At 45.6% G+C, this 25895-nt stretch overlaps 1 protein-coding gene across 3 annotated transcripts in view; it reads right to left on the bottom strand.

The window, feature by feature from the left end:
* LOC144790777 (mas-related G-protein coupled receptor member H-like) overlaps positions 1 to 25658 on the bottom strand; it is a 31115-nt gene extending 5457 nt beyond the window's left edge. Inside the window, exons 1-3 of one of the 3 annotated variants that reach the window (XM_078665512.1) lie at positions 25473 to 25658; positions 11064 to 11443; positions 10038 to 10411 (exon numbers count right to left, since the gene is read on the bottom strand). Coding sequence is in view for 1 of the 3 variants with exons in the window: in XM_078665485.1 (XP_078521611.1) it covers positions 11064 to 11089 (26 nt within the window). In the remaining 2 variants the exon portion in view is untranslated. The remainder of the gene's footprint in view (positions 1 to 10037; positions 10412 to 11063; positions 11444 to 25472) is intronic. The other 2 variants (XM_078665485.1, XM_078665536.1) reach the window with 2 other exon arrangements.
* Positions 25659 to 25895: the final 237 nt, after the last annotated feature.

The raw sequence follows: 25895 nt of genomic DNA, 5'->3' as shown, positions 1-25895 counted from the left end.
TGTACCTTGTGAACTGTGGCACAGGGATTGTGACCCCTGGTCTCAGAGGAGGAAAACTCAGTTTCAGGGATGCAGGAACAGCTTGTTCTTATGAACATCACTTGGGGTTCTACTTTTCTTGCTTCCAGTCAGTTTTGTATTACACTAATCGCAGTAAGGTATTATTGAATCGTTGTGTAAAAGAAATGGAGTACCATTAGCTGAGGTAAAAAAAAAAAAGCTTTTAAATGTATATTGTGTGTTTGCCTTCAGGTCAGAGTGTGCTTATGTAAGAAAGAGTATGAGTGAATCTGTGTGTATGTGTAAACAAGTGGTATAAAGCAACTATATACAATGATAAGTGCTTCGCACTTGGATATAGTTGCTTTATACTATGTGAATATATCAGATGTGATCGTTTTCATTTGATACAAAACGTGAAACCGTGTATATATTTTTACACCTTGTCACTCAACTGTTAGGTTCAATATAACACTTGGGACACCTTGCACAAATGTTTTGATGTATCATTTCTCTATGATTTAATGATTAATACAGACTATGTAACAAACTCAGTGGTGTGGTTGGTCCCTCTCTCTTTGATATCACTTGAACCCTCAAGTTTATTGCGATTTTGCGTTTTCTGTTATCACTGACATTTACCATTCCACAGGAACCTTGTTTCAGATTGGGAGTGGCTCAGAGTTGTGGCAAGGATGGCTTGAAGTTGTCGCAGGGGTGCCTGCTCCTCCTATGCCTACCACTACAACTGGCTCTGCAAAGGACAGCTTGTTGCGCAGACTCTTCACTCCCTGTCCGCAGCACCTGGCAACCAAGATATTGCAGTCAGTTCCTGACCCGTTCAGCGGCATAAAAGATACGCATGTCACCATTTGGGTCACTTGCAGCCTTGACAGGAAGAGGAGGTAGTATTGGATGTCCAGCTCATGGAGGTGTTGCCTAACCTCTAGAGATGACCCCCTCTGCCTGTCAGAGAAGAAAACAACAGTGGTATTATTCACTTTCACCTCCCCCAGCTTGTGTACGTGCCTCAGGACAGCATCACAAACCCTATAGGAAGCTGGTGACAAAAGGTCATCCTGTCCCTGGCAGCGGACAGCTAAAAGGCACTCAATGGGCCAGCTCCACAGCAAAGAATGGGAGAGTGCAACTGCTGGCAGTAGACCACGCAACCATGTCTCAGTATATGCCACTGCATCAGCCCCTTCTGCTCCCTTGGGCAGACACAACATCCTCATGTTGTTATGCCGGGAGCGGGTCCTCCGCATCCTCTGCTGTTCTTTCTAGTGACTTAACACATGTTATTAGCTGCTATTACTTCAATGCTGCGTTCAGGGTAATTGGGGAGACTTTGGCCAGTTCGTGCTCAATGTCGTGTACCTTGTAAGTCAGCTACTGTTGATCTGCGTGCTTCAGGGTGGAGTCAGCTGTGATTTTGTCTATGCGGCCCTCTAAGGAAGTGTGCATATGTTTGAGGGAGGTACTCCCTGTGAGTACAGAGCCTAGGTTGGAGTCCAGGGTGTTCACTGTCACCTGCCCCAGTGGCTAGCGAACCCCAGCTGCTCGGTTCACGGACACGGAGGAGCAGCCAAATGTCGATGCTGCACCCATGTGTAGGTGAGCCATCATTGTGCCAGATGCACAGGCACGATGTATGATATGCGGTGCAGTGCAGTGTAACCAGCCGTCTCTTCTCCTACAGTCAGGTGTATGCTAGCCAGGAATCTTTGTTCGTGCAGCACAGAGGGAAATCAATGAATGAATCAATCAACCAATCAATTAGGGACTTATACAGTGTGGCTTTTTACCCGTGAGGGTCTCAAGGCACTCGGGGAGGTGGGCTGCTGGCTGAACTGCGCAGAGGGTCATTCGAAGAGCTAGGTCTTGAGGTCCTTCCTGAATAGGGTCAGCCAAGTTGATTGCCTAAAGTGCAGGGGCTGGGTTTTCCAGGTCTTGGCAGAGAGGTAGGAGAATGGCCTTCCTCCTGTTCTGGTCTAGTCATTCCTGAGGGGCAAGTTGGGAGAGTCGGAGTTGTCTGGCAGGTACTTGGAATTGAATTTGAATTTAAAAAGCTTGTATAGCGCATCATACACCATAACGGTTTCTTGGCGCTTTTGGCAGCATGCAGAGCAAAAGAGGAGAGGATCATTAGTGTGGGAAGGCCTAAACAAACAGAAAGGTTTTCAGGCCCTTGCGAAAGAGGGAGTATTGTTTTATCGCTCGGAGATGGTCAGGCAGGGAGTTCCAGAATACAGGAGCCAAGATGGAAAAGTTGGAACCTCCCCATTTTTTCCTGGTATAACGAGGGACCTGCAAAAGGGACCGATCGGACGAACGAAGGTGTCTAACGGGAACATAATCAGTTAAAAGGGAAGAAATAAAACAGGGGCCGTTCCCTGCCGTGCCTGAAAAACCATGCACCCAATCTTGAAAAGAGATCGTTGCCGGACAGGCAACCAGTGCAGTGCCTTCAACAATGGTGTAGAATGGTGAAAACGGGGAAGGCCATACACCAGCCGGGCTGCTTGGTTCTGCACAAGCTGGAGTTTGCGTAGACTATATGCCGGAATGCCGTTGTACAGGGCATTGGCATAGTCTAGCCGGGAGATCCCCAAGGCAGACATAATAAGTTTAAGTGCCAAAGGGGAAAAAAACGGGAGACAGTGCGGATAGTTCGGAGCATCAGAAAACAAGAAGAAACAACAGAACAGACTTGTGAATGAAGAGTGAGCTGGTTGTTAATTTTTATACCAAGATTCTTAACCGTAGAAGAGGGAAGGGGAGGGGAACCAAGAGTGGAGGGCCAAAAGGAAGAGTTCCAGGGACTGGAGGAGCCACCAGTGAGCACCAATTCAGTTTTATCTGGGTTAAGCTTCAAATGGTTGTGGCTCATCCAGTCCCTGATAAAAATCATAATAGATTGAAAGTTAGAGATAGCGTGAGGGGAAGAAGAGAGATCAAAGACCAGCTGGAGGTCATCCGCATAGTTATACACAGCGACCTCCAGCTGCTGAAGTGCAAAGATAAGAGGATAGATATAGAGATTAAACAATAAGGGAGATAGAGAGGAACCTTGGGGAACACCACAAGTGATCTGGTGGTGTTCAGGTATGCCGATCCTTCGTCATGTAGAGCTTTGCAGATGTGAGTAAGGAGTTTGAAAGTGACTCTCTTGTTGACTGGGATCTAGTGGAGTTGTCAGAGATGTTGCAATATGTGGCAGTGGTGATGGATGTCGAGGAGCAGCTTAGCTGTGGCGTTTTGGACGTTCCATAGTTTCTTGAGCTGTTTCTGGATGATGCAGGCATAGAGTGCATTGCCGTAGTTGATGAGTGCGTGGATGACCGTCTTTCTGGATTTTGTCGAGATCCATCTGAATGTTCTTCAAAGCAGGGCAAGCGTGTGGAAGCAGGCTGAGAAAATTGCTTTGATTTGGTAGTTCATAATGAGTGATGACTACAATATGATGCAGAGGTTGCATGTGTGGTCTGTTGGGGTCGGCGGAGATCCCAGAGTGGCTGCCCCCCAGGAATCATCCCAGGCTGAAGGGGTGGGTCCCAGGATGAGTGATCTGTCTTGTCCCAGTTGAGCTCGAGGAATCTGTCTTTTATCCAGGTAGCAAAGTCCTTCATTCCACTGTGGAATTTGGTTCTGGTAGTTGTGGGTTCAATGGTGAGGGAGAGGATCAGCTGGGTGTCGTCTTGGTAGGAGATGATGTTGAGTCTGAGGCTTTTGATGAAGGCGGGGAGGGGAGACATGTAGATGTTGAAGAGGGTGGGGCTCAGGGAGGAACCCTGGGGTACTCCACAGATAGTTCCTGGAAGGAACAATGGTAGTCTGACTCGCTGGGTCCGGCCTGTGAGGAAGGAGTGGATCTAATGCAAAGCCTTGTCAAGGATGCCTGCATCATCAAGCTTTGTGATGTGGGTGCATCGGGAAATTGTGTTATGGCCAAGAGGTCTAATTGGATGAGGGTTGCGGTCTCACCCCGGTCGAGGAGAGAGCAGATGTCTACTGTGGCGGCGAGGAGTGCAGTCTCTGTGCTGTGGTTGTGTTGTGGTCAAGCATGTGTCCAGCTATGTGTGTCAGTGTAGTGACTAGCAGCTTAATCCAATGTTTTTGAGATTCTCGAGGAGGGAGGTGGTGTTATGGTCACTGGGGTTGTTCAGGTGGAAGTTGAGGTCTCTGAATAGGATGTAGTCAGTGGATAGTAGAGCATGGGATGCGATGAGGTCTACAATGACATCAGGGAATTGGGGGTCAGGGGTCAGGGGCCAGGGAGCCTGTAAAAGAGTGTCTGGAAGTGGAGGTGTTCCATGGACACGCTTTGGCCATTAGAGTGCGTTTTCAGTCGAAGTGTGCTTTTGTAGATTATGGCAATGCATCCTCCTGGGCAGTCAGGTGGTCCTTGCAGTTGATTTTGTAGCCATCTTGGATGGTGATGGTGATGGCGATGTCTGGTCTGGACCAGAGATTGGTGCAGGTTTCTTTGAAGAAGATGATGTCTGGAGAGTTGGCGTCGAGGAGGTTCCAGATTTCTTTTGCATGTTTGTGGAGAGACTGCACATTAAGGAGGATGCAGTTGAGCCAGTCGGGTGCACTGTTGGTCAGCTCGGCAGTCGGGTGGTCTTTGGGGGTGATTTTGTAGCCGTCGTGGATTGTGATGGCGATGTCTGGTCTGCAGCAGTGGTTGGGTCAGGTTTCTGTAAAGAAGGTGATGTCTGAAGAGGTGGCTATAAGGTGGTTCCATATTTCTGTTGTATGTTTGTGGAGGGACCACGCATTGAGGAGGTTGGGTGCACTGTTGGTCGGTGGGGCAGCAAGAGGCGCATGTGTGTTGATGTGGCAGAAGTTGAGGTTGCAGTTTTGGCAGGTGAAGGGTGCAGGGGTTTTCTTCAGTGATGCTAGAATGCAGGCAGCATGGCAACCAGGGTTGAGGGCGAGGAGGATGCTGGTGCCATAGCAGGGGAGTATCCGAGAGGCAGAGTTCCTGGTGCTAGGTGTAGTCTAGGCATGGACGGACTCAGATGGGTTTGCCAGTGGCATGTTCACTGTGTTTGGCCGCACAGTGGCCACCATTAAGTAGCACTGGGGGGGCTGGACAGCCTGGTGGCATAAAATGCAGAAAAGGACACAGGAGGGGGCTGGCCCGCGGAAGATCGCAGGGGCAATGAGGGAGAGGACAGGGAAAAAGAAGCAAAGCTAAACAAAGCAAAGTAAAAAAACAAAGCCAAAGGTAGAAAAGAAATGGAGAAAAGCAGAAAGAGAGACAGAAAGAGCAGCAAAGAAGGACTTGAGGGCAGACAAGTAGCAGAGCAGTGATGCTCTACCACTGGACCTAAAGGGATGAGGCCCAGGCAGAGGCCTGCAGGTGGAGGAGGAATTCAAGCTCATGACCTCCGGGTCAACGGAACCATTAGCAGCAGATGTGGACAGCAGCAGCTACTAGACAGCACAGTGCTGTGGGAGGAGCATGTCCACTAAGGGATAGTTCCCCGTATACCCAAAAGCAAACTGACAGGGGACGAGGAAAGGGCAGAACCACCCAGTTGCCTCTTCCGATCTAACAGTGGTGACCAGATTCCATGTTCTCCAGTGAGTAACGGCGGATCAAGCTGCTTACCCAAGAGCCTGGGCCCGAGCCTACCCCTGCGCCCCTTGCACTCACTGCAACTAATGCCCGATATCAGCGACTTGAGCCAGTTAGTGGAGTCCCTCACCAGTTTTGTTTGGTGTCCTTGGCAATGTGGGTCCTCCTTAGCCCCGGATTGCTCAGGGGTTGCTCAGGGCACAGTGTGCGCCACTCACAGGTGCTAGGCCTGGGCCTGACACAACGCCAAGGCCTCCTCCGCTCCCCAACCCACCTTCTCGTCACCTGGACATCGACACCGGGGCTAAATCCACCACGCTCTATCTGAATCTGTGACTCAGCCAGCAGGTGCCTCAGCCTGGTGGGATTTCACAAGTCTGGGTACAGTAGTTGCTGCCAAGTCCACAGTGGAACCTCCTGAAACAGGTGATGCAACAGTGCCCCCTTGGGTGTGAAGTTGCAGCACCCCCAGCACACAAGTTCGGTGCAGTTCAGGGTCCTCACCCTCCACAGCATCCGAGCAGCACCACATACTCCAGTCTGTGATGCAGAGAGGCGCGGCCCACATTTGGCAATCCCCTCCGTGCTGCCCGGTGTAGTGGTGTCGCGTGTAATGTAGTGCATACTTCCCTACGTCAGTATGCAGGAGTGCCTCTACTGATCACTGCTCCCATTGCCGCCATACGGTCTTCTCACACAGGTCAGCAAGCGACTCCCCTGACTTCACTACCAGATAAGAGCGATCACCAATGCCTCAATGTCTACTGCCATAGTGCAAAGACTTGGGCCCAACGTGGCCCACCTCCACCGTCAGGCTGCAGCAACTGCACAGCACTGTTGTCTCCCAATCCGGGTCTCAAATGCAGGCACAGCCATGCCTCTGGAACCTGGAGACTGTCTGCGCTTCCAGGTATTGGCTGCATGTTGTCACAAGGATGGCACTATGAAAAGTGCTGCATCACTGGTTTTCCCTAACAATGCACCTCTTTTCATGAATGAGTCCCTGATCCTACATTTCCTCTTCCCCTGGAATTCTGGCTGGTCATCCTGATTGTTGCAGGGTTTGGTGGGCTTGTTGACCTGTGCTGGATTTGGCCCTGGCTGATCCATTCAGTATTCCATAGTTTTTATTTTTAATTCTATTCATTAGTAGTGTATTTAAAAGCTATTTTTTGCCTCTATTGGCTGAAAAGTGATGTTGGGCTGACTACCATGAATTTTTTTACCGCTAAGTGGCAATCTCTTGACTTTTCTCTCGCTAAAGTCAAATTTTTTTCTAGCCTTGATGCTAGTGTTAGCACAGTTTTTACCGCAGCTAGCTGACACTATTGCCATGTAGTGACGCACTGTAAATATGTTGGTAACAGGGCAATATTTTTGGGCGTTAGCTCCTGTTAATAAAATTGCTGCTAACTGCCGCAAAAACTCGATAGCAGCAGTTCTTGTGAATATACCCCTAAGTGTCTAACCCTCATCACCTTCCTGAGTAAACCTTCAACTTGCCTACCGTGATATCCTGAGAGTCATATGTTTCAGACATATACTTGATATTAATTGATATTCATTTTTAGGTACAACAATAAGGTTATAGAACACTTGTGTAAACTACTCAAGTTTTTACAAGTAACATTCAATAACCTCGACTTGCCCTGCATCTATATTTTATTCTGACACAATTAAGCCACCTGCACCTATATTTAACCTGTGTATTTCCTCAAATGTCCAGATAACTTGCCCTAACAGCTTCTCTAAATGACCAGTTAGTGTCATGGCTCTGACTTAACGGCTGCTACTGCTTAGAGGGGGCCATATTCCCACCAGCAATATACCTCATTGGCTGTTCAAGAAAATAACTGTCCTCAGCCACTTCATCCGAGCTCTGTGTTAAAGATATTCACCATGTTATGTTATGTTATGTTATCTCATCTTATGTTATCTATATTTGTATAGCACACAATTCACCATTTAAGGTATCCTGGTGCCGAACCTTGGAACACAATACAGGTTCTGTTCACACGATACCCATCAGTATTGTGCAGTCATTTTTGAGGACACCATTTTAACTCCTAACTTAAGAAGTGTTTGTCTTCAAAAGTTCCTCCCCTAGTGTTTAACATTGTCATATTATCTGCAGGCACCTGATTGTTGCCTTGGAACAACTAAGGGGCATATTACCAACAACTAGCGATAATTATCGCTATGTTGGCTTAGCGGCAATATTTTTATCGCCGAGCTGCGGCGATTTTTATCGCTTAGGAACCTTGCTATTATCAAGGTTTATCTCCTAAGCGATAAAAATCGGCCGAAATGCATGAATATCGCTGAAAAGTCAGCGATATTCATGCATTACCGAGCTAATGCTCTTAGCCATTTTATCCACCCACCATTGGATAACATGGCTAAGAACTGCTCAGGGGCAGGTGTTAGCTTTTGGAGATATTCGCGCTTAGCGCGAATATCTCCAAAAGTTGGTAATAGTAGATAGCGATGTTAGCGACTGTTTCCAGTCGCTAACATCTTGGCACGCCCACTTTGCATGCCATTAGTGATAAATTTAACTGACATGCAAAGCAGGGCCCAAGATGGTCGCTATCTCCTACTAGCTGTCGCTAACTGGTGTTAGCGACAGCTAGGTAATAGGGAGATAATTTTATCTCCGCTTTCTTGGCTTTTAAAGCCAAAAAAGCGGAGATAAAACCCCTTGATAATATGCCCCTAAGTTCCATGCCTGGTTGTTCAATGCTGATGCCTGCACCTCTGCACACGTGTGCATGCTGTGATGCTGTGATGCTGCTGTTCACCTTACCAGTCACCCTATTGTTTGCAATCAGAGTTTGTACCCGAATGGCTTTATATGGCACTCCCAGATTATTTCACCTTTCTGTCTCTGTGTTAACCCCTTCCTATCACTTACCATCACCAAATGGAGTACCACAAGGTTCCATTCTTTCTGCACGACTCTTAAGGAAAGAAATCAGAGAACAAGGACAAAACTGATGATACTTACATAGATTTATAAATCAGTTCTGAGCAAGATCGTATTACCTTACACAAGCTTTGGTAAAACCGTTCGGTCTGGCTATTTTAAAGGTCAAAGTGCTTCTCCATTGATTGGTAATTATCTGTGTTGGCTGTGTGGATGTGCGATTGTGAATATGTGAAAATAAGTGAGTTGCCGCTATATGTATGAAGGGACCGATTAGCGATTCAGAAATTGCGAAAATTACCGAATCGCTAAATCTGTATCGCTAATCGGGATGTATCAACGCATTAGCAAATATTTAGCGATTCGGCCACAATCGCTAAATATTTGCACAATATGAATCAGCGATTCCCTAAACGGCCAAACTCGCAAAGTAGCGCGACCCCGCCCCTAAATACGCAAAAATAGCGCGCCGCGTCGCTAAATTGTGCGACCGCGTCGCTAAATTGCGCGACCGCGTCGCTAATTAGCGCGACCGCGCCGTGAAATAGCGCGACCGCGCCCCTAAATATGCTAATTAGCGCGACCGCGCCGTGAAATAGCGCGACCGCACCCCTAAATACGCTAATTAGCGCGACCGCGCCCAGCAAAGCGCTAAATTGAGAGGTACCCCCGTGAAAAATCGCTATTTAGCACAAACTGGAAACATCCAATTGCAATCCTGATGCTATATGATGACATCACAACCAGGAAGAGAGTGATTTCCCATGGGGCATCTGGAGTGAGACAGAGAGAGTGAGAGTGTTGTGTGCAACTCTTGAGCCATGTCAGAAAGTGGAAGCCAGGATGTCCCAGCAAGCCAGCAGGAGCAGCAAGCAGGGGAAGCAGCCAGGAAGAGGAAGCTCAAGTTTTCAGAGCCTGAACTAGAGACCCTAATCACTGAAATGGTGCAACACCATGACTCATTATTTGGGGCCACTTTCCACAAGGTGCCAGAAGCCAGCAAGAGAAGGATTTGGGAGGGCATCCAAGCCAAAGTGAATGCCCTAGGAGTCACCCACAGGACAGTTGATGTGCTGCGCAAGCGCTGGTACGACCTGCGCCAGCGCTCCAAGGAGAGGTTGGCTGCCAGGCTGGAGCAGTCCCAGCTCACCGGTGGGGGAACCTCCAACGTCCAAGACTCTACACCACTGGAGGAGCTGGTAGAGGGCACACTGCCTCATCAGAGTGTTGCGGGCGTGTCCGTGCTCGACAGCTCAGCACAACCATCAGCAAGACCAGGTAAGAAGCATGCCTCCCCACCCTAAACCACCCCCAGAACCCCCTGAGGCGACCTAGGGATTAGGGCAACCACATGTCAGGCTAGACCAAGTACACAGCAATGCATTATGGGAGATGTAGTCACAACAGTCAGCAATGTAGAAAGTAGCATGAGATTGTCAAATTGTACACATGTGCAGGTCAGGAGAGGTGAATGACACAAGTAAAGTCAGGGAACACTGTGAAAATGTATTAGTACATCACCTGTGATGATCAAATAAGTAATGTGTGCTGTTCTATCCACAGCACCTGCAAGTGGGAAAGCTACAGCCAGTGCAACAGAGACAGGAGCCAGAGGCTCAGGAGAAGGCAGGCATGGCCATGATCCAGATGGGGAGGACAGTCCTATTATCCAAACACAGGGACACAGTAGGAGGAACGTGAGGCCATTCAGAATAATGGATGATGAGGAAGAGGAAAATGACAATGTCCAGTCTGAAGCACCAGTACCCCAGCAGCAGGAGTCCAGAACAGAGTCCAGAGGCAGGCGTAGACCCCGCACGGCCATCAGCACCAATGTGCAAGAAGAAGAATCAGTGTTCGCCGGTCTTGAAATGCACATGCTCCAGGTTCACCGCCTGCAAGCGAAACACATGAAGGCCATTCAGAGAGAGATCAGGGCAGGGAACAGAGGACTACGCGAGGAAATCAGGGGGGCTGTGCAGGAGCTGACTGCAGAGATGAGAGCTGAACGCGCAGCCAGGCGCAAAGAAATTGCCCGCATGGACCACTACACGCGTGCTGTTAATCGCCTCGCCTCCTCCAACAATATGCTGGCAAGGCGTGCCATAGAGACCCAGCGAGAGTTCTCGCATGGTATCCAGGACATAGCCACTGTGGTAGTGCAGTCAACTGCCACCCTGGATGAGTTGCGTGCGCTGCGTACTGCTGGACCCGGGGTGCTTACCCCCAGTGAGGAGGACTCACAGTCGGTGCGGAGCACTAATACACCACCACCCACTGTTGAGAGGCGCCGTAGTGGCCGGAGCAGCAGGCCTGCCCCACAACAATAGGGACTGCATCAAAATGACTACTCCGCACAGGGGGTATATGGGGCCAGCAACTGGGTAGCACTTGCTATACCAATGACTGTTTAGTTGCACTGTGATTTGAACATGTGCTTTTGTTAAGGAGAGTTCATCCTGCATTTTTTTGGAAGTCACATTGTTGGTTTTGGAAATTAAACACGTTTGCAGAGCAATAAGTTGTCATTGTATCATTTTTACTCACCTAGAAGTAGTTCCGCATGATCTCATCACGCCTCTGGCGCCCAGCTGCAGCAGCAGCTACGCCAGCTTCCATGTGTATGGGTCCGGGTCCCTCCACGTCCGAGGTATCTGAGTCACTCGACTCCATAGGTGTCCCTTTCCTGGTTGCAATGTTGTGGAGCATGGCACAAGCTACAACAATTTTGCAGCATGTCTCAGGGCTGTATTGAAGGGCACCTCCACTTTTGTGGATGCATCTGAATCTGCTCTTCAGAATCCCGAAAGTTCGCTCGATGGTGTTTCTTGTGGTAATGTGTGCCCGGTTGTAGCGGTGCTCCCCAGCAGTGGCAGGATTCAAGTAGGGTGTCAGGATGAAGTCCCTGACTGCATAGGCACTGTCCCCTGTGGGTGGAAGAGTTGAAAGGTCAGTCAATGTGATGCACATGCAGGTCATGAGTAATATGGGCTGACAATGTGTGCTGTTACCTAGTAGGTATCCCTCTCCGAATTCCCCTCTTGAGAGTCTACGGTATAGGCCACAGTGACGGAATATAAATGCATCATGTGTGCTACCTGGGTACTTTGCCACTATATCGGTGATAATGTTTTTGGCATCACACACCATCTGTATGTTCAGGGAATGGTAGCATTTCCTGTTCCGGAATACATACTCTATGTTTGTGGGGGGTGAAATGGCAATATGTGTTCCGTCTATACATCCTATGACGTGGGGGAAATGGGCTATGTTATAAAAATCCTGCTTAGTCTGTGCTAGTTCCTGTGGGGTGCTGGGGAAGTGGATGTGATGTTGCATCCTATGTGTCATGGCGTCGAGGAATGCATGGAAAAAGCGCGACAGGGCACTTTGAGACACCCCTCCTGCAGTGGCTATGACCCCCTGGAAACTACCTGAGGACAGCAGGTGTAGTGAACACAGGACCTGGATGTGTGTGGGTATGGCTTGGGTCCTGCGGGTGGGGTGTTCTAGGTAGGGCCTGAGTTCATCAATCAATTCAATTATGCTCTCTTCCTCCAGTCTGTAATGGGTGTGGATATCCTCATCAGTGCGTTGGAAGATGGTAATGCGCAACCGGAATATCCTCTCCTGCCGTCTCCTCCTCTGCGCCAGAGCTCTCACTCTTCGCCTCCTCACTATCATGTACAACCCGGACATTGTGGTAGGGAGTGTGTTGCATTCTGGGTTTCAATTTATAGTTTGCACCTGGTTACCACCTGCTCCCACTTGATGGTAATTGCGAGGCGCTATTTAGCGAATTTGCTTGATTCGCTAATGCAAATTGGTTGATACATTCCATAGCGATTTCAGAATTGCGATTTCCGCTTTAGCGAATCTCGCTAACGGATTTCTACGCTAAATAAGGATTCGCTTTTTTATTCGCTATGTTGCACTTTCGCAACGTTTGGAAATCGTTATTTACCGAATCCTTATTTCGCAAGCGTATTTTGCTTCATACATAGCGAATAGCGATTTTTTAGTCGCTAACGCTATTTATTGCGAATCGCAGCGTTTGCGATCGATTTTTGGCTTCATACATATAGCGGTTGGTGAGGATTTAGTGAGTGCCTTAATGGAAGAATGAACGATTTATCATGGGTGAGTGACTGCATGTATGAATGTTTGAGTAATGAGTGCATAAATGTATACAAAGGTGACAGTATAATTGTCTGCATAAATCAAAAGGATGTGGGATTAATCTGAGATTCCAACAGTGATCTGTTGTTAGAGATAGTAGAGGTCAGCAGGCTAGAAAACGATAATAAAAGGACAAACAAACTGATCGAGTTTCCTGAGGTGAATATGCGAAAGAAACAGGCAGCAAATCAAAAATCGCTGCACCTCTCCAGTGTCCTAAAAAATCATCACTTAAGAAAATCTATCTCTATCTGTATGCACTCTCTAGATGCACCTGCTGCCAAGCAACAAGGGCAATCAATGTATACATACTAGAGATGCACCACCATTAATAACATCATGCTAATAAAGAATCCTCATTCAAATTCCAAAATGTGTCTAGTTCTTCACTTTATTTTCAAATTTTTAAGCCTTTAAGAACATAGTACATGTGCAGCGGACAGTCAATGTGTTTCATATATAAAAATGGACTTCTTCAGGGCACATATAATTTCAATATCAAAGAACGTGTTTTCTTATATCAAAGAACATGTAAGAAACACCTTCTGCAGGCTTTTTTTACTCAAAGCATGGTCTGACAATGTTAGTAGATTTCCATCAAAATACATGAGCTCTTCTTCTGGAATGCCCAAGTACCATCCTTGTAACGCTCCATTGATACAGAATAGTAGAAAGCCACACCAATCACTAAAATAGGGTACATATCCAGCACAAAAAAATGTTCACGGAAAGATAATAAACCTTTCAAGGTTTTTGCAGTGCTTCGCGTGGATTTGTTGAGGCACACATTCTTGATATATCTGACCAATGTACCTAGCTGAGTAGAAGTGTATTATCACACTGCCACCAGCACATATAAATACCTATGAACGTATCTGCATCTGTAAGCCAATGATCTATAAACATCCTTTCCCTAATGCCAAAAGGTACAAGTTAACAAATGTCAATTACAAATTGTACAGAAGAGGAAATTCAAATTCAGCATTATCAAACTGTATGTCTTAAGCTTTTATAGTGCTGCTTTTTGATAGAATGATGTATGCTCAAAGCATATAATCCTTAAATAACTTCGACCATTTCTTTAGGATGGCAAGTATGTTAGAACTGTTTGCAAACCTGGTGACACCCTATAAGACTAGGTAGCCTTGCAGTACAAATTCTCTATAAATATTCGATTGCTGCCCAACTGATGCATGATGATGTACCAAAGGAGGTGGATAGTCAAAGAAATCATATGGGCTGAACGATTTCATTGATATGAAGTTTTTTAAACAAAGTAATACAACTGTTCAACTGTACTGACAGGAAATATCCACAGAAGTAATTGTGAAAACCTTCCAATTGTTAGGGGCATGCCAGCTCCTCAAATTAACAAATGAATTGTTAGTTTAAGTACAGTCACAGAATTTTAGAAAATGATACAAAGCCATTCCTCCACTCTTGTAATAAAACAGCATCAACTATTCAATGGTCCAAGGATTCTTTCTGTTCTTTTGGACATGTTTTCAAAACTGGAGACAGCACATGGACTTCTTATGGTTTGATTGTAACGCTATTAAAAGAAAAGGACCCTATTTAGCAAGGGTTTGCTTAACATCTGCACCACTCAATATGGTAATGCGTGACTCAAACCCTAAAATGCGATTCTTGATAAATCAGGAGCTATGTAGCACAAATCGCTGTGTTACATTGCTTTGCCCTGAGAATGCATTCCATGGACATTGCATGAGTAATCCCACTCAACTCTCATATATTTTGATGCACTCCCAGATCTCCCATTTGTGGTAGAACTGGGAAAGTGCAAAAAAGATACGCCTGCTCAAGGGAGGCATAACAAGGAGAAATATCTTTATTTCTCCTTGTTACTTCATCTTTATATTTGCGCTGCATTCTGCAGTACACCCACAAAAAGGAATATGCCTCTCAGGATTGTTTTTATGCAGGAAGATGCTCCTTTCTGCACAAAAACAATCTTGCATGCAACAGAGGCATCCTTGCCCCATGGAGCAAGGATGCCTGCGTTGGCCCCCAGGCAGACCATTGTGCCCCAGTGCTTGGGAAAGGACAGGAATTCACCATATTGTAATAAATATGGCGCAGGTCTCCCCTTTTCTTGTAACACAGCTACAGCACAGTACAGCAAGGGGACTAGATAAGCTGCATAACATAAATAGGCCCCACAATTTCTTGCATCAACATACTTTTGCACTGATACAAGTCTTAGTGAGCATCTTACTAGTAGCAGCCCGTGGTGGGAGTGCTGCTGGGCACTGACGTGGGTCAGGGAGGGGCAGGGTGGGGGGGTCGCCAAATGTAATGCACCGCGAACATCGAAATTTGTTTAATTTATTTATATGTTTAATTACCTCTATTCAGCCGTAATCCGTAGTTTACTACCCCCCACCCTACCCCTCCACCACCCGTTACCGCTCAGCATCACTCTCACCACAGGCCATACTGCGTCTTACTAATATTTACATGGGCTTTCATTGATAATTGTTGAAGAGAGTGATGTTGTTGTGTTGGAAGCCAACATAGCTAAAAAAGTGGCCTATGTTTGCAAATCGGAGTGATTTTGAACATGTAAAGAAACAGGGGCCGATTGACACAGCGTCCCGCACTCATGGGGAGGCCCTCAGTCATTGCGGCGGGAGTGCACTTGTGTCGTGGGCCTTGCAATGGGTAACTGCAGTAAGGAAATCCCTCCATGACTATGGGGCCTCCGCCATGAGTGCCCCATAGTCATGGAGGCCCTTTTTAAATAAGGCCTATGCTGTTTGAACCCTACGCTGCTAGGCCTTTCCCCCCTGTGCTAATCATTTTTTGTCTATTTGGGTAGTTCGCGCTCAGGCCGCTGGAACTTTTTTTCCACATGAGGTATCCACGCTAAATTATTTGTGTTTTTTTCTTCCAACATATTAAGGATTCTAACGGTACACGGGGTTTGTGGATTGCCCTAGAGGGGAGCTATAAATTGACCAAAATATAGCAATTCTTTTTAGAAAGATTTAAATGGGAAACAAGTGCTGCAGAATAAAGCATCTGTTTTTTTTCCTGCAAAAGGTATCAACAATAGGTTTATGGTGCTCAACAGATCTCGGGAACAGGCAGGCATTTGTCAGAAAACCAAATTTTCTACACAGTTGAGGCATTTTGCTGAGGCATAGCCTAGTTTTCCTATTTTTTTGTGCTTTCAACCTCCTTTCAGTTGGTGGCAGAAATAGGTCTAAAAGCAATAACGCATCCTGGAGAACTATACATTTCCGAAATGTAGACAAAATTCTGAATGCAGCAAGGGGTAATTTGTGTAGAAACTTCAAGATTTTTCTACAGAAACTAACAATTGAAATACAAAAAATATTGAAATTGAGTTGGAAAAAAACAGCCATTGTGCCAATGTGTTCACCTGTAACTTCTTCTAAGTAAGGCAGATTGTTTAAAGCAATATGCCATTATGTCAGCTGGACCCTTCTGGTTGTGGGAATATATAGGACTTGTAGGTTCACCAAGAACCTGAGGTACTCAGCCAATAACTGGGCTGCGTCTTGCAATGGTTTTTCATTGTTTATAGCAATTCATTTGTTAAAATATAAAGAGCAAAAAATAGGTACCAAGAAATCCTATATACTTCCAAAATAGGTACAAAATATAAAGTTTAGAAACAGTGGTTAATGGCACATCTCTGAAATTGTGGGTACCCTACAAGCATGTAAATTAGAGGATATTTTTAAAAATGACTTATTTTTTACTCATTGTCTAACATTTGGCAGGCAGTAATGCAAATAAAGTCAATTGGTAATAATTACTATTCTGTGTTTCCCTAAGTCTCGCCATACAAATGGTACCTCACTTGTGTAGGTAGGCCTAGTGCCTGCAAGAGGAAACGGCCCAACATGCAACACAGACACATCACATTTTTTTGCAATGTGCTTAGCTATGAATTTTGGACTCTGGCTCAGCCAGCACCTAGACACACCTATCAATTCTATACACCCAGGGAAATTGGTTATCCAGAATCCCTTGCAAACCTCAAACTTTGTTTAAAAAAACACATATTCCTCACATTTCTGTGATGGAAAGTTCTGGATTCTGCAGTGAGACACAAACTTCGACACACCAAGCATTCCCCAAAATCTCTTGACAAAAATGGTACCTCACTTGTGTGGGTAGGCCTAGAGCCCGCGACTGGAAATGGCTTAAAACATACAGTGGATACTTTATAATTATCGACTATAAAAGGAGGTTGTTTTATGAGGGATTCACCTGTGTTTATGATCCTGGGCTCATCGGCCATCTAGGGAAACCGACCAATCCCAGAAGCTTCTGAAAACTAAACACTCGAGAGAGTTCAGGGAGGTGTGAATCCCCGAATTTTTTCCTACCCAAAATCCCCTGCAAACCTCAAATTTACCTGATCACATTTTTCTTAGATTTCTGTGTGGGAAATTGTGGGATCACCGGGCTGACACAAATTTCCTACCACCCAGCATTCCCCCAGGTCTTCTGATAAAAATGGGACCTCACTTGTGTGGGTGGTCCACGTTCCTGCAACAGGCAAGGACCCAAAACAGTTTGTGGATACATCAAAATGACCTATCACAAACCAACCTGGTTATGCAAGGGGGGCACCTGCGTTTTAGCTCCCGGGCTCGGCGGGCATCTAGGAAAACCTACCAAACCCACACATTTCTGAAAATAAGACACCCAGGGGAGTCCAAGGAGGTGTGAGTTGCTTGAATCCCGCAGTGTTTTCCTACCTAGAATCCTCTCAAATTTACCTGCAAAATCTAAAATGTTCCTAACATTTCTGTATGGGATCACCGCGCCAACACAAATTTCCAACCACCATCGTCCCCTCAGGTCTCCCGATAAAAATGGTACCTCACTTGTGTGGGTGGATCAAGTACCTGCGCCTGGGGTGTTCCACAAACAGGGGATCTCCCCTGTGTTTCGGTGCTCATGGACTGAGATAGACCCACAAGCACCTAAACCGTGAAAGTTTCCATTTCAATTTCAAAGAAATGACAACAGCGCGCCATGCGTGCTATCTTCATTATATTGAGAGAAACAATGCCTCTGGAGGTTGGGGAAACTCTACCCTACCTCCTGAGTCCCAAAAAATAGGAAAATCCCTCTGCTGTCTACAGCAGAGGGATTCAGTGTGCTTGCGCACATGGCTGAATGGTTCTGTCATGATTTGATTAGAAATGTATAAAGCGCGGCGATTGCCCGAAGGCGTCTTGGCGCTGAGTCCGAAACACAGAGGATTCCTGGGACAGAGTAGTGTACTGCCTTAATAGGTATAGAGCCACGTTTTTATGGCTTTTCTGAAAAGCAATAGAGAAGGAGTGCTTTTTATCACGATCGGGAGAAGATTCCAGTTTTTGGCAGTCCACAACACAAAGCTTTTTCCTCCCAATCTCACCTGCTTAACCATAGGGACTTGAAGAAGTTTTGTGTGGGCTGATCTCAAACTTCTGGTCGGCACATACCATTTCAGGTGTGATATCAAGAACTGTGTCCTACCCCATGGAAGGCTTTGAAGGCCAGGCACATAATCCTTTTTTCCATAGGTAGCCATTGGAGGGCTCTCAATCTATGTCCAACTGGCTCAGATCTGGGAATGTCGAGGACCAGCCTTGCAGCAGCTTTCTGTAGGTCGCTGGAGTTTTGAGAGATGTTGGGCTATATAGAAGGCGTTGCCATAATCCATTCTGGACATGGTCAATTCTGTGACCAACGTTTTGCGTGACTCGAGGGGAATGAATGGGCAGACTCTTCTAATCATATTTAAAATATAACAGATGTTCGAAGAGAGTTTTTTATCTGGGCGTCAAAAGTCAGTTTGTTATCAAATGTGACTCCTAGATTTTTAACCTTGTCCACTGGTTTTGGGCAGTCGCCCAAACTGGCCGGCCACCAATTGGGAGACCAAAAATCTGTCTTTGAGCCCAACAGCATAACCTTGGTTTTATCACTGTTCAACTTCAGGCAGTTTAGATGCATCCACTGATTTACCTGCGTCATGCAGTCATTGAATCACTCAGCTGTTTCCTCCGTATTGCCTGCAACTGGCACCACTATTTGGGTGTCGTCAGCATATGATACCGGAAAAAACCCACACTGCCTGATAATCTCTGCCAGTGGAGCAACACAAAAAAAAAAAGTGGAGCAACATAAACATTAAAAAGTGTGGGGCTCAGGTAGGAACCCTGAGGTACTCCACAAAGAGTTTACTGATGCTCATTACGGAGCCATTTCGTCATGAGCACCGAAAGGGTTAAATGTTTTGAAAGGAAGATTGCATTGATTTGAGCTTGCTGGGGTAATATTTGTTTTGCTATCAGGGAAATCCACAGTAAATACCGACCCACCAGGCCATAAAATAGGCCCACAAATAGACAATAAACAGCTCGCAGACTGAGCTTTCAGACCAGCCCATCAGGTATTGCCTTTTTGCCCTATAGGCCAGTCCAGCCCTGAGTAAAGGCCATCATTACGAAACCAAAAAGCATGTATTACTTTTTGCTCCTTGACTTTTATGGAATCACCTTGCTATAGTCAGTGAAGATACATGCGAAACCTGTGAAACTGCGGTGCACAGTTTGGAAAAAAAGTATGAAAACATAGCATGCGTAAAGCACAAGTATATTTAAAAAAACAATTGGTGCAAGGCTAATACATTTAGTGATGGGCATTTATTAATATTTCGGGAACAATGTTATTTATTTGTTATGTTATGTTATTTATTACTTATTAAGCGCGCGTACGCCCAGGAGCTTCTTGGCGCTGAGGAGAGAATCAAAACATAACAAGGCATAAAAAAAATCGCTATTTCAAATAGGCCTGTGTAAAAAGGAAGGTTTTAAATGCCTTTCTAAAGGCGAGAAGATCCCTGCTATGTCGCAGAGTCAAAGGAAGGGAGTTCCACAAGGAAGCGGCTAAGAAATGAAAACTGCTACCTCCTTGTCGTTTCTTTTTGAAACGGGGGACCTCAAGTAGGTCTTTGTGAGCTGATCTCAAACTTCGTGAGGGACTATATCTCCCTATCAGTTGTCTAATAAACATTGGGCCCTTACCCTCCAAGGCCTTGAAAACAATGCAGCCTACCTTGAATGTGGCTCTCTGTGCCACGGGCAACCAGTGCAAGTTCTCTAGTCCTGATGTTATGTTATGTTATGTTATGACGTTTTATTGAGCGCGAACAGCTGCCCCAGCAACGAGGCGTCCCGGCGCTAAACTATAACAAAACCAAGAGGGGGAAATGGAACGGAGAGGCAATAAGAAGTTAGGATGGAGAAAAAAGAAGTGTTTTGATCGATTTGCGGAAGGCGAGCAGATTAGTTATGGAACGAATGTGAGATGGGAGGGAGTTCCAGAGCCTTGCCCCCAGGACTCTGAAAGAGCGACCGCCCATTCTGCTTAGCCTTATACGTGGGGTAACAACCAAGTTTTGACCCAAGGAACGTAGGGCCCGCTGAGGAATGTAGGGCTCTAGGAGAGGACGCAGGAGACCAGGACAGTCAGTCTTGAGAATTTTAAAGACCGTAGTGAGGGCTTTAAACTGGACGCGGGCTTCTATGCGTAGCCAGTGTAGTTTCTGGATGGTGTTTCTGGCAGAACACCTTCGGGGGAGGCCTACAACTGCCCTGGCGGCAGAATTTTGAATGCGTTGAAGCCGCATCATCTCAGCTTTATTAAGGCCGAGGAAAAGGACATTGGCGTAGTCCAGCCGAGCCAGGATGGTGGATTGGACTATAAGTTGACGCGTATGGCGATCAAAAAAGCCAAGAATAGGATGAAGGTTCCTCAGCAGGCCCACACAAGTGGCAGCCAGGTTCTTAGTGTGGGTCTGGAAGGTAAGGGATGCATCCACCCAGACGCCAAGGTTTTTTACCACGTTTTTAGGGGAGGGGGTCGGGCCCAAAGCGGATGGCCACCAGTGATCAGTCCAATAGTCAGGGTTTTTGCCCAAAAGCAACACCTCTGTTTTGCCAGCGTTCAGCTGGAGGCAATTGTGTGACATCCAGCGAGCAACTGCCTCTAGCCCGTTCTTAAATTTCGCCGCTGAGATCGAGGGGCCCTCAGTCAGGGAAATGACCAACTGGGTGTCGTCGGCGTACGACACTAGTGTCAGATCCCATTCTTTTGCTATTTCGGCGAGAGGCTGTACATAAAGATTGAATAGGGACGGGCTGAGCGCCGAACCCTGGGGGACGCCTTGCTCTATAGGGTGAGGCTCTGATATCGAATTGATTCCCATTTAGGTACCTTGCAGATTAATCTGGCAGCTTGATTCTGCAGGTATTGCAGTCTTCTGAGTAGACCAATGGGTGCGCCCAGATAGAGGCCATTTGAGAAATCAATATGAGAGAGAACTAAGGCACTGACTACCTGAATTAAAGCCAAGTCAGTGAGGAGGTGTGCTATCTTCCTGATCTTCCTCAGTTGGAAAAAGCCAGAGGAAACCACCGTTCCAATTTGAGATTTCAAGGTAAGGTCCTCATTGAGAGTCACTCCCAGGCTTTTTACTGTTTGGGATTTTTTTGGAGGAGAACCCATGTCAGGCGGCCAGAAACGTGGGCTCCAACTGATCTCGCTCTTCCCAGGCAGGATCAGTTCGGTTTTCCCCGGGTTTAATTTGAGATGATTTAGAGACATCCACCTTTGAATAAGAGACATGGTTGCCTGAAAATCCTCGGCCGCATTTAGTGAGTTTAATACAAAAACCAACTGCAGGTCGTCTGCATAGTTATATACAGTAACCTTGTGCTCTCTTAGGGAGAACAGAAGAGGCCGCATATATAAATTAAATAATAAAGGGGACAAGGAAGATCCTTGAGGAACCCCACAAAGGGAACTGTTTTTTGGGGCTGTGAAAGATCCCAGCCGAACAGACTGGGTACGTTCTGATATAAAAGACTTGAGCCAGGCCAAGGCCGAGTCTCTAAGACCGGCCTGTTCGACACGGTTGACCAGAATGGTATAGTCAACCGTGTCGAATGCAGCAGACAGATCCAGAAGCACCAAGGCCTGGTGCAAGTCCTTGTCGGCATTAGACCTTAGAGTATTCTGAACGGCCAGTATGACTGCCTCGGTGGAATGGCCAGGCCGAAAGCCTGCCTGGTTAGGTTGTAAGTAACCGGAGTCTTCCACAAAATTTGAAAGGCTGTTGGTGACATGAGCCTCCAAAATCTTAGATAAGTAAGGCAGAAGTGATATTGGCCGATAGTTAGAAAGGTCTAAAGAGTCAATACCTGATTTTTTTTTTAAGGGAATCAGTAAGGCCTGTTTGAAGCTGTTGGGGACTATCCCCGACGTAAGGGAACTGTTAAGCAAAGGGATCATGCTATCTGGGATTGCCCGACCGATTTCTCTCATTATTTGGGGGGGGCAAACATCCTCAGGAGATCCTGATTTAACTCTAATGAGTAAATCTAAAAAGGTTTTGTCATCAATTAAAGGAAAAAAATGCAGTGTTGAAGGATTAAAAAAGATATCATCCATAGGGGCACAGACTGGAAGTTTGGATAAGTTGTCCTTAATCAATGATATCTTATCACTAAAAAAGTCATTAAGCGAGTTGCAGAGTATTTGTGAGGGGACTACCGGAGGAGAAGTTCTATCATCATTACACAGCTCAGTCACAATCCTAAAGATTTCTTTCGACTTATTAGTCGCATGTAAAATTTTTGTAGAAAAATAATCAGTCTTGTGAGTATGTAGTGTTTTTTGATAGGCTTTCCTAATTGAGCAATATGCAATCCTTGCTTGGGGGCAGTAATTAATTCGCTAAATTCTCTCCTGCTGCCTCACTTCTAGTTTTAATTTCTTTAACTCCGGCGTGAACCATTTGTGTGCGTCCACGCCATGTGAGTTACAAAAGCGAGTAAGAGGAGCGTAAATATTGATGGCCGACGTTAGCCATTCTTTAAGCCTGCGGTCGGCTGTCTCCACATCAAAACTCTGTACAGGCAAAGTAGTCTTTAAGAAATTTAAAAAAGCTGACATGTCCATGGAGGACCATTTTCGAATCGAGTTAGTAGCTTGCAGCTTAAATTGGGGGGTTTTATCAACACAAAAGGAGAAACTAATACCGAAATGGTCAGACCAACTACAGGGTTTAATATCAATGTAGTGTACAGGTAGATTCAGAGACCAGAATTGGTCAAGACTATGGCCCTTCTGGTGGGTTTTAGTATCAATATATTGTGTTAAGTTGATGTCGTTCAGAAGGTCCTTCATCTCAGCTGCTTGGGGGTCTAATGCTGTATTATCAAACCAGAGGTTCAATGAATTCACAACAAATATTAGGATCTTATCCGAGAGAAACACACACTCTACTATTGTGCCACAGCCATACTCTTGAGTTGATAAGACAGAGAGTAGGTTAAGAAAAGGCAAACCCTGGCTGCCTATGACTGTTTTCTGATAGCCATTGCGCCTGAATGGCCTCGTAGCTGTGTGTGTGGGACTGGCAAGGGCTGCACAAAAAGAAATGTTAAAACGGTGTTTATAATTGTTCAAAAAAAGGAATTAAAGTAAGAAAATGCACTGTCCAACAAGCTCTGGCATTTAAAGGAGCTTCTTTTATGGCGGATAAGCATATATGCATGAGGAAAATGCCACAACTCTCAGTGAGGAGAGTCAGTGACCCACTGTCCCTGAAGTATGCTGTGGTGGATGGAAGCAAATTGTGAGTCACAACTTAACAGACCAATAGGCGAATTTCGCTGCCCTAAAGCTCCACTATGTATCAATATATGTCTGTGTTATTTAAGATGTATATATTTTTTTAAACAGGAGATCTTGCCAAACTTTAGTTTTCTATTATGCCCCTGAACACCAAAGCTAGGATATCAAAGTATACAAATATTGAGGACAAAATATTGAATTCAAATACACAAAGATATGTTTTATTATTCTATATGTAACTCAACATATATGTACCTTGAACGATATACATATCTTCAGTGTACGTTAATGTGGAGTTAGCAATAGTAAATCTATACTTCCTCTACATGCACTTACCTTTCGATATTTCAGTCTTCTACATTTTGTCCACGATATTCTTGTTTCTCAATGTTCTTATCCCTGATATTCGGTTGTACAATATAATTCTCTCGAGACTAAACTGTAGAACATTTATATACAAAGGTCTTTCTTAATGTAATCCCACTCCTCTCAAAGTAGGTAGCCCAATTCTCAGCAACGGGATTAACTACAATGTTAAAAATACTGAGCAGCTCGTGGCAGTACTAAGATTTCTGCACTGTTTCCAATGAGGACGAGGTGCTCACCCCGAACAACAGTATAATTTACCAAGTGTTACATTTTAAAATTTGAGAACTTCTTAAATGCACACCAACGAAGATTGAGAGACACACCACCCGGCCCCAGGCACATACTCAGACCTTAAAACACATACTTGTAGAAAGATACACAAACATAGAAAGGTCATGCAGACACTCAGGACTTGAGACACTGTGTAATCACTAAAATACACAAATGTACATAATAGGCACGGTGATATACCAATCATACATGCCAGGAAACAGGCACACTACACACAAACCAACATCATACCAGAAGCGGCCTGTGCAGGTAAGAGCGGTGAGGCCCGGTCAGGGGGGGGGGGGGGGGGCTAACAGACAACCACATAGGAAAAATCTAATAAATATTAGAACATTGGATCGTTGGGAGCTCCATTGAAAACAATGGAGAGCTCCGGGCTTATAATGGCTGGTATAAACCTGGAGCTCCAACATTCTAATGTTTCTTTGTTCACAGTTCTGGCTGTGAACAAAGGCTTCACGGACCCTGAGGGATTACAATCCCCTCACGCTCCCATAAGGCTTTGTTCTTTTTTGTTAGAGCATTCTGCCCTCTAGTGGCAGAATGTTCTAATAGCCTCATAGCCCTTCGTAGTTCGGCTATACCGGCTATTAAAGTCCCTCTTCCTTGTTAAAGGCCCTCGCCTTTAACGCTGGAAAGAGCCTTTAATAGCCAGTATAGCCCTCTATGGCGGGCTATAAGGCTATAATACATTTTACCTCGTACTGCTCCTGCATCACACTGAAATATCACTTACATTCAGATGTACACAAGGGCGTAGCTTGGTCAGTAAGATGGGTGGTGAGCTTCAGATTTTCTGACAATCATGCTAGCATATCATATTTAAATATTTAATACATCAAGCAGGGTGAAAGAGAGGGGACTATGGGGCAGTAGAAATGGAGAGGAATGTGTATTGGTAGGAGTACTAAGAGTGTCTACACAATATTTTTTTTTAAAATAGCAAATATTTTAGAGGATTTTCAAAACAGAGAAGGAGAGAGTGTGTGCGCGTTTTTGTCAGTGTGTATGTGAATATTCCTGGTGACATCTGACATACTACCCCTCTCCATACCCGACTGTAAGCTCCTGTAACCAACTATTTATTAGGGGTAATAGACCAAACACCCACCCTGAAGCTACATCTCTGGATGCATAGGAAAAGATAATACTGACCCAGAGAGAGAAATGCAAAACCACACCCTCACAAACTGAAGCCGACAATTTGACTACATAGACATGTGCACATTAACAAAACACAAATCCTTCCGTGCCCATTGGAAAACTTGATGTCTCTATCTCTGTCTTATATACATACGCAAACAGTGTGCGTCAACACACAAATACACAAGTACACAGAAACACACCTACAGAAAAACCCAGAGACACAAAACCACAGACACATAGACAATAGCATTGCTGCGACCCAAAATCGTGCAGTACCTTTCTCGCTTGTTCTCTGACCAGTACTCTGGCTTCCTCTCAATATAGTTTTTTGCCTACTTCCGCCACTGCTTTTTCCAGGCTGGGTTGTGGCCTCCACTACATCTGGACCCCCAGGCAGGGTGGAAGACAATGATGTGAGAGCAACTCCTGCCTGAGCCCCAAGGAAGGCACTTCTGAGCTCTCGATCTTCACAGTTGGTTCTGAAGAAGCTGCAGTCAAGTTTAAATATCTAGATGTATCCTCTGACGTCAGTGAGCAGGAAATAGGGGGAAAAGCACAGAGGTAATTGTTGCCGACAATACCTTATTATAAAACCTTACGCCCGGACATTTCCTAGAATACTCATTGAAATAATTCTGTTTGTGGATTCCCTGAATTCACTGTCCAATCTCTCCTGAAATGTTTCCTGGCTGTTTCATA

This window comes from Lissotriton helveticus, chromosome 1_1 (genome assembly GCF_964261635.1).
Source record: "Lissotriton helveticus chromosome 1_1, aLisHel1.1, whole genome shotgun sequence".
Taxonomy (NCBI): domain Eukaryota; kingdom Metazoa; phylum Chordata; class Amphibia; order Caudata; family Salamandridae; genus Lissotriton; species Lissotriton helveticus.
This window is presented reverse-complemented; position numbering and strand designations above follow the sequence as displayed.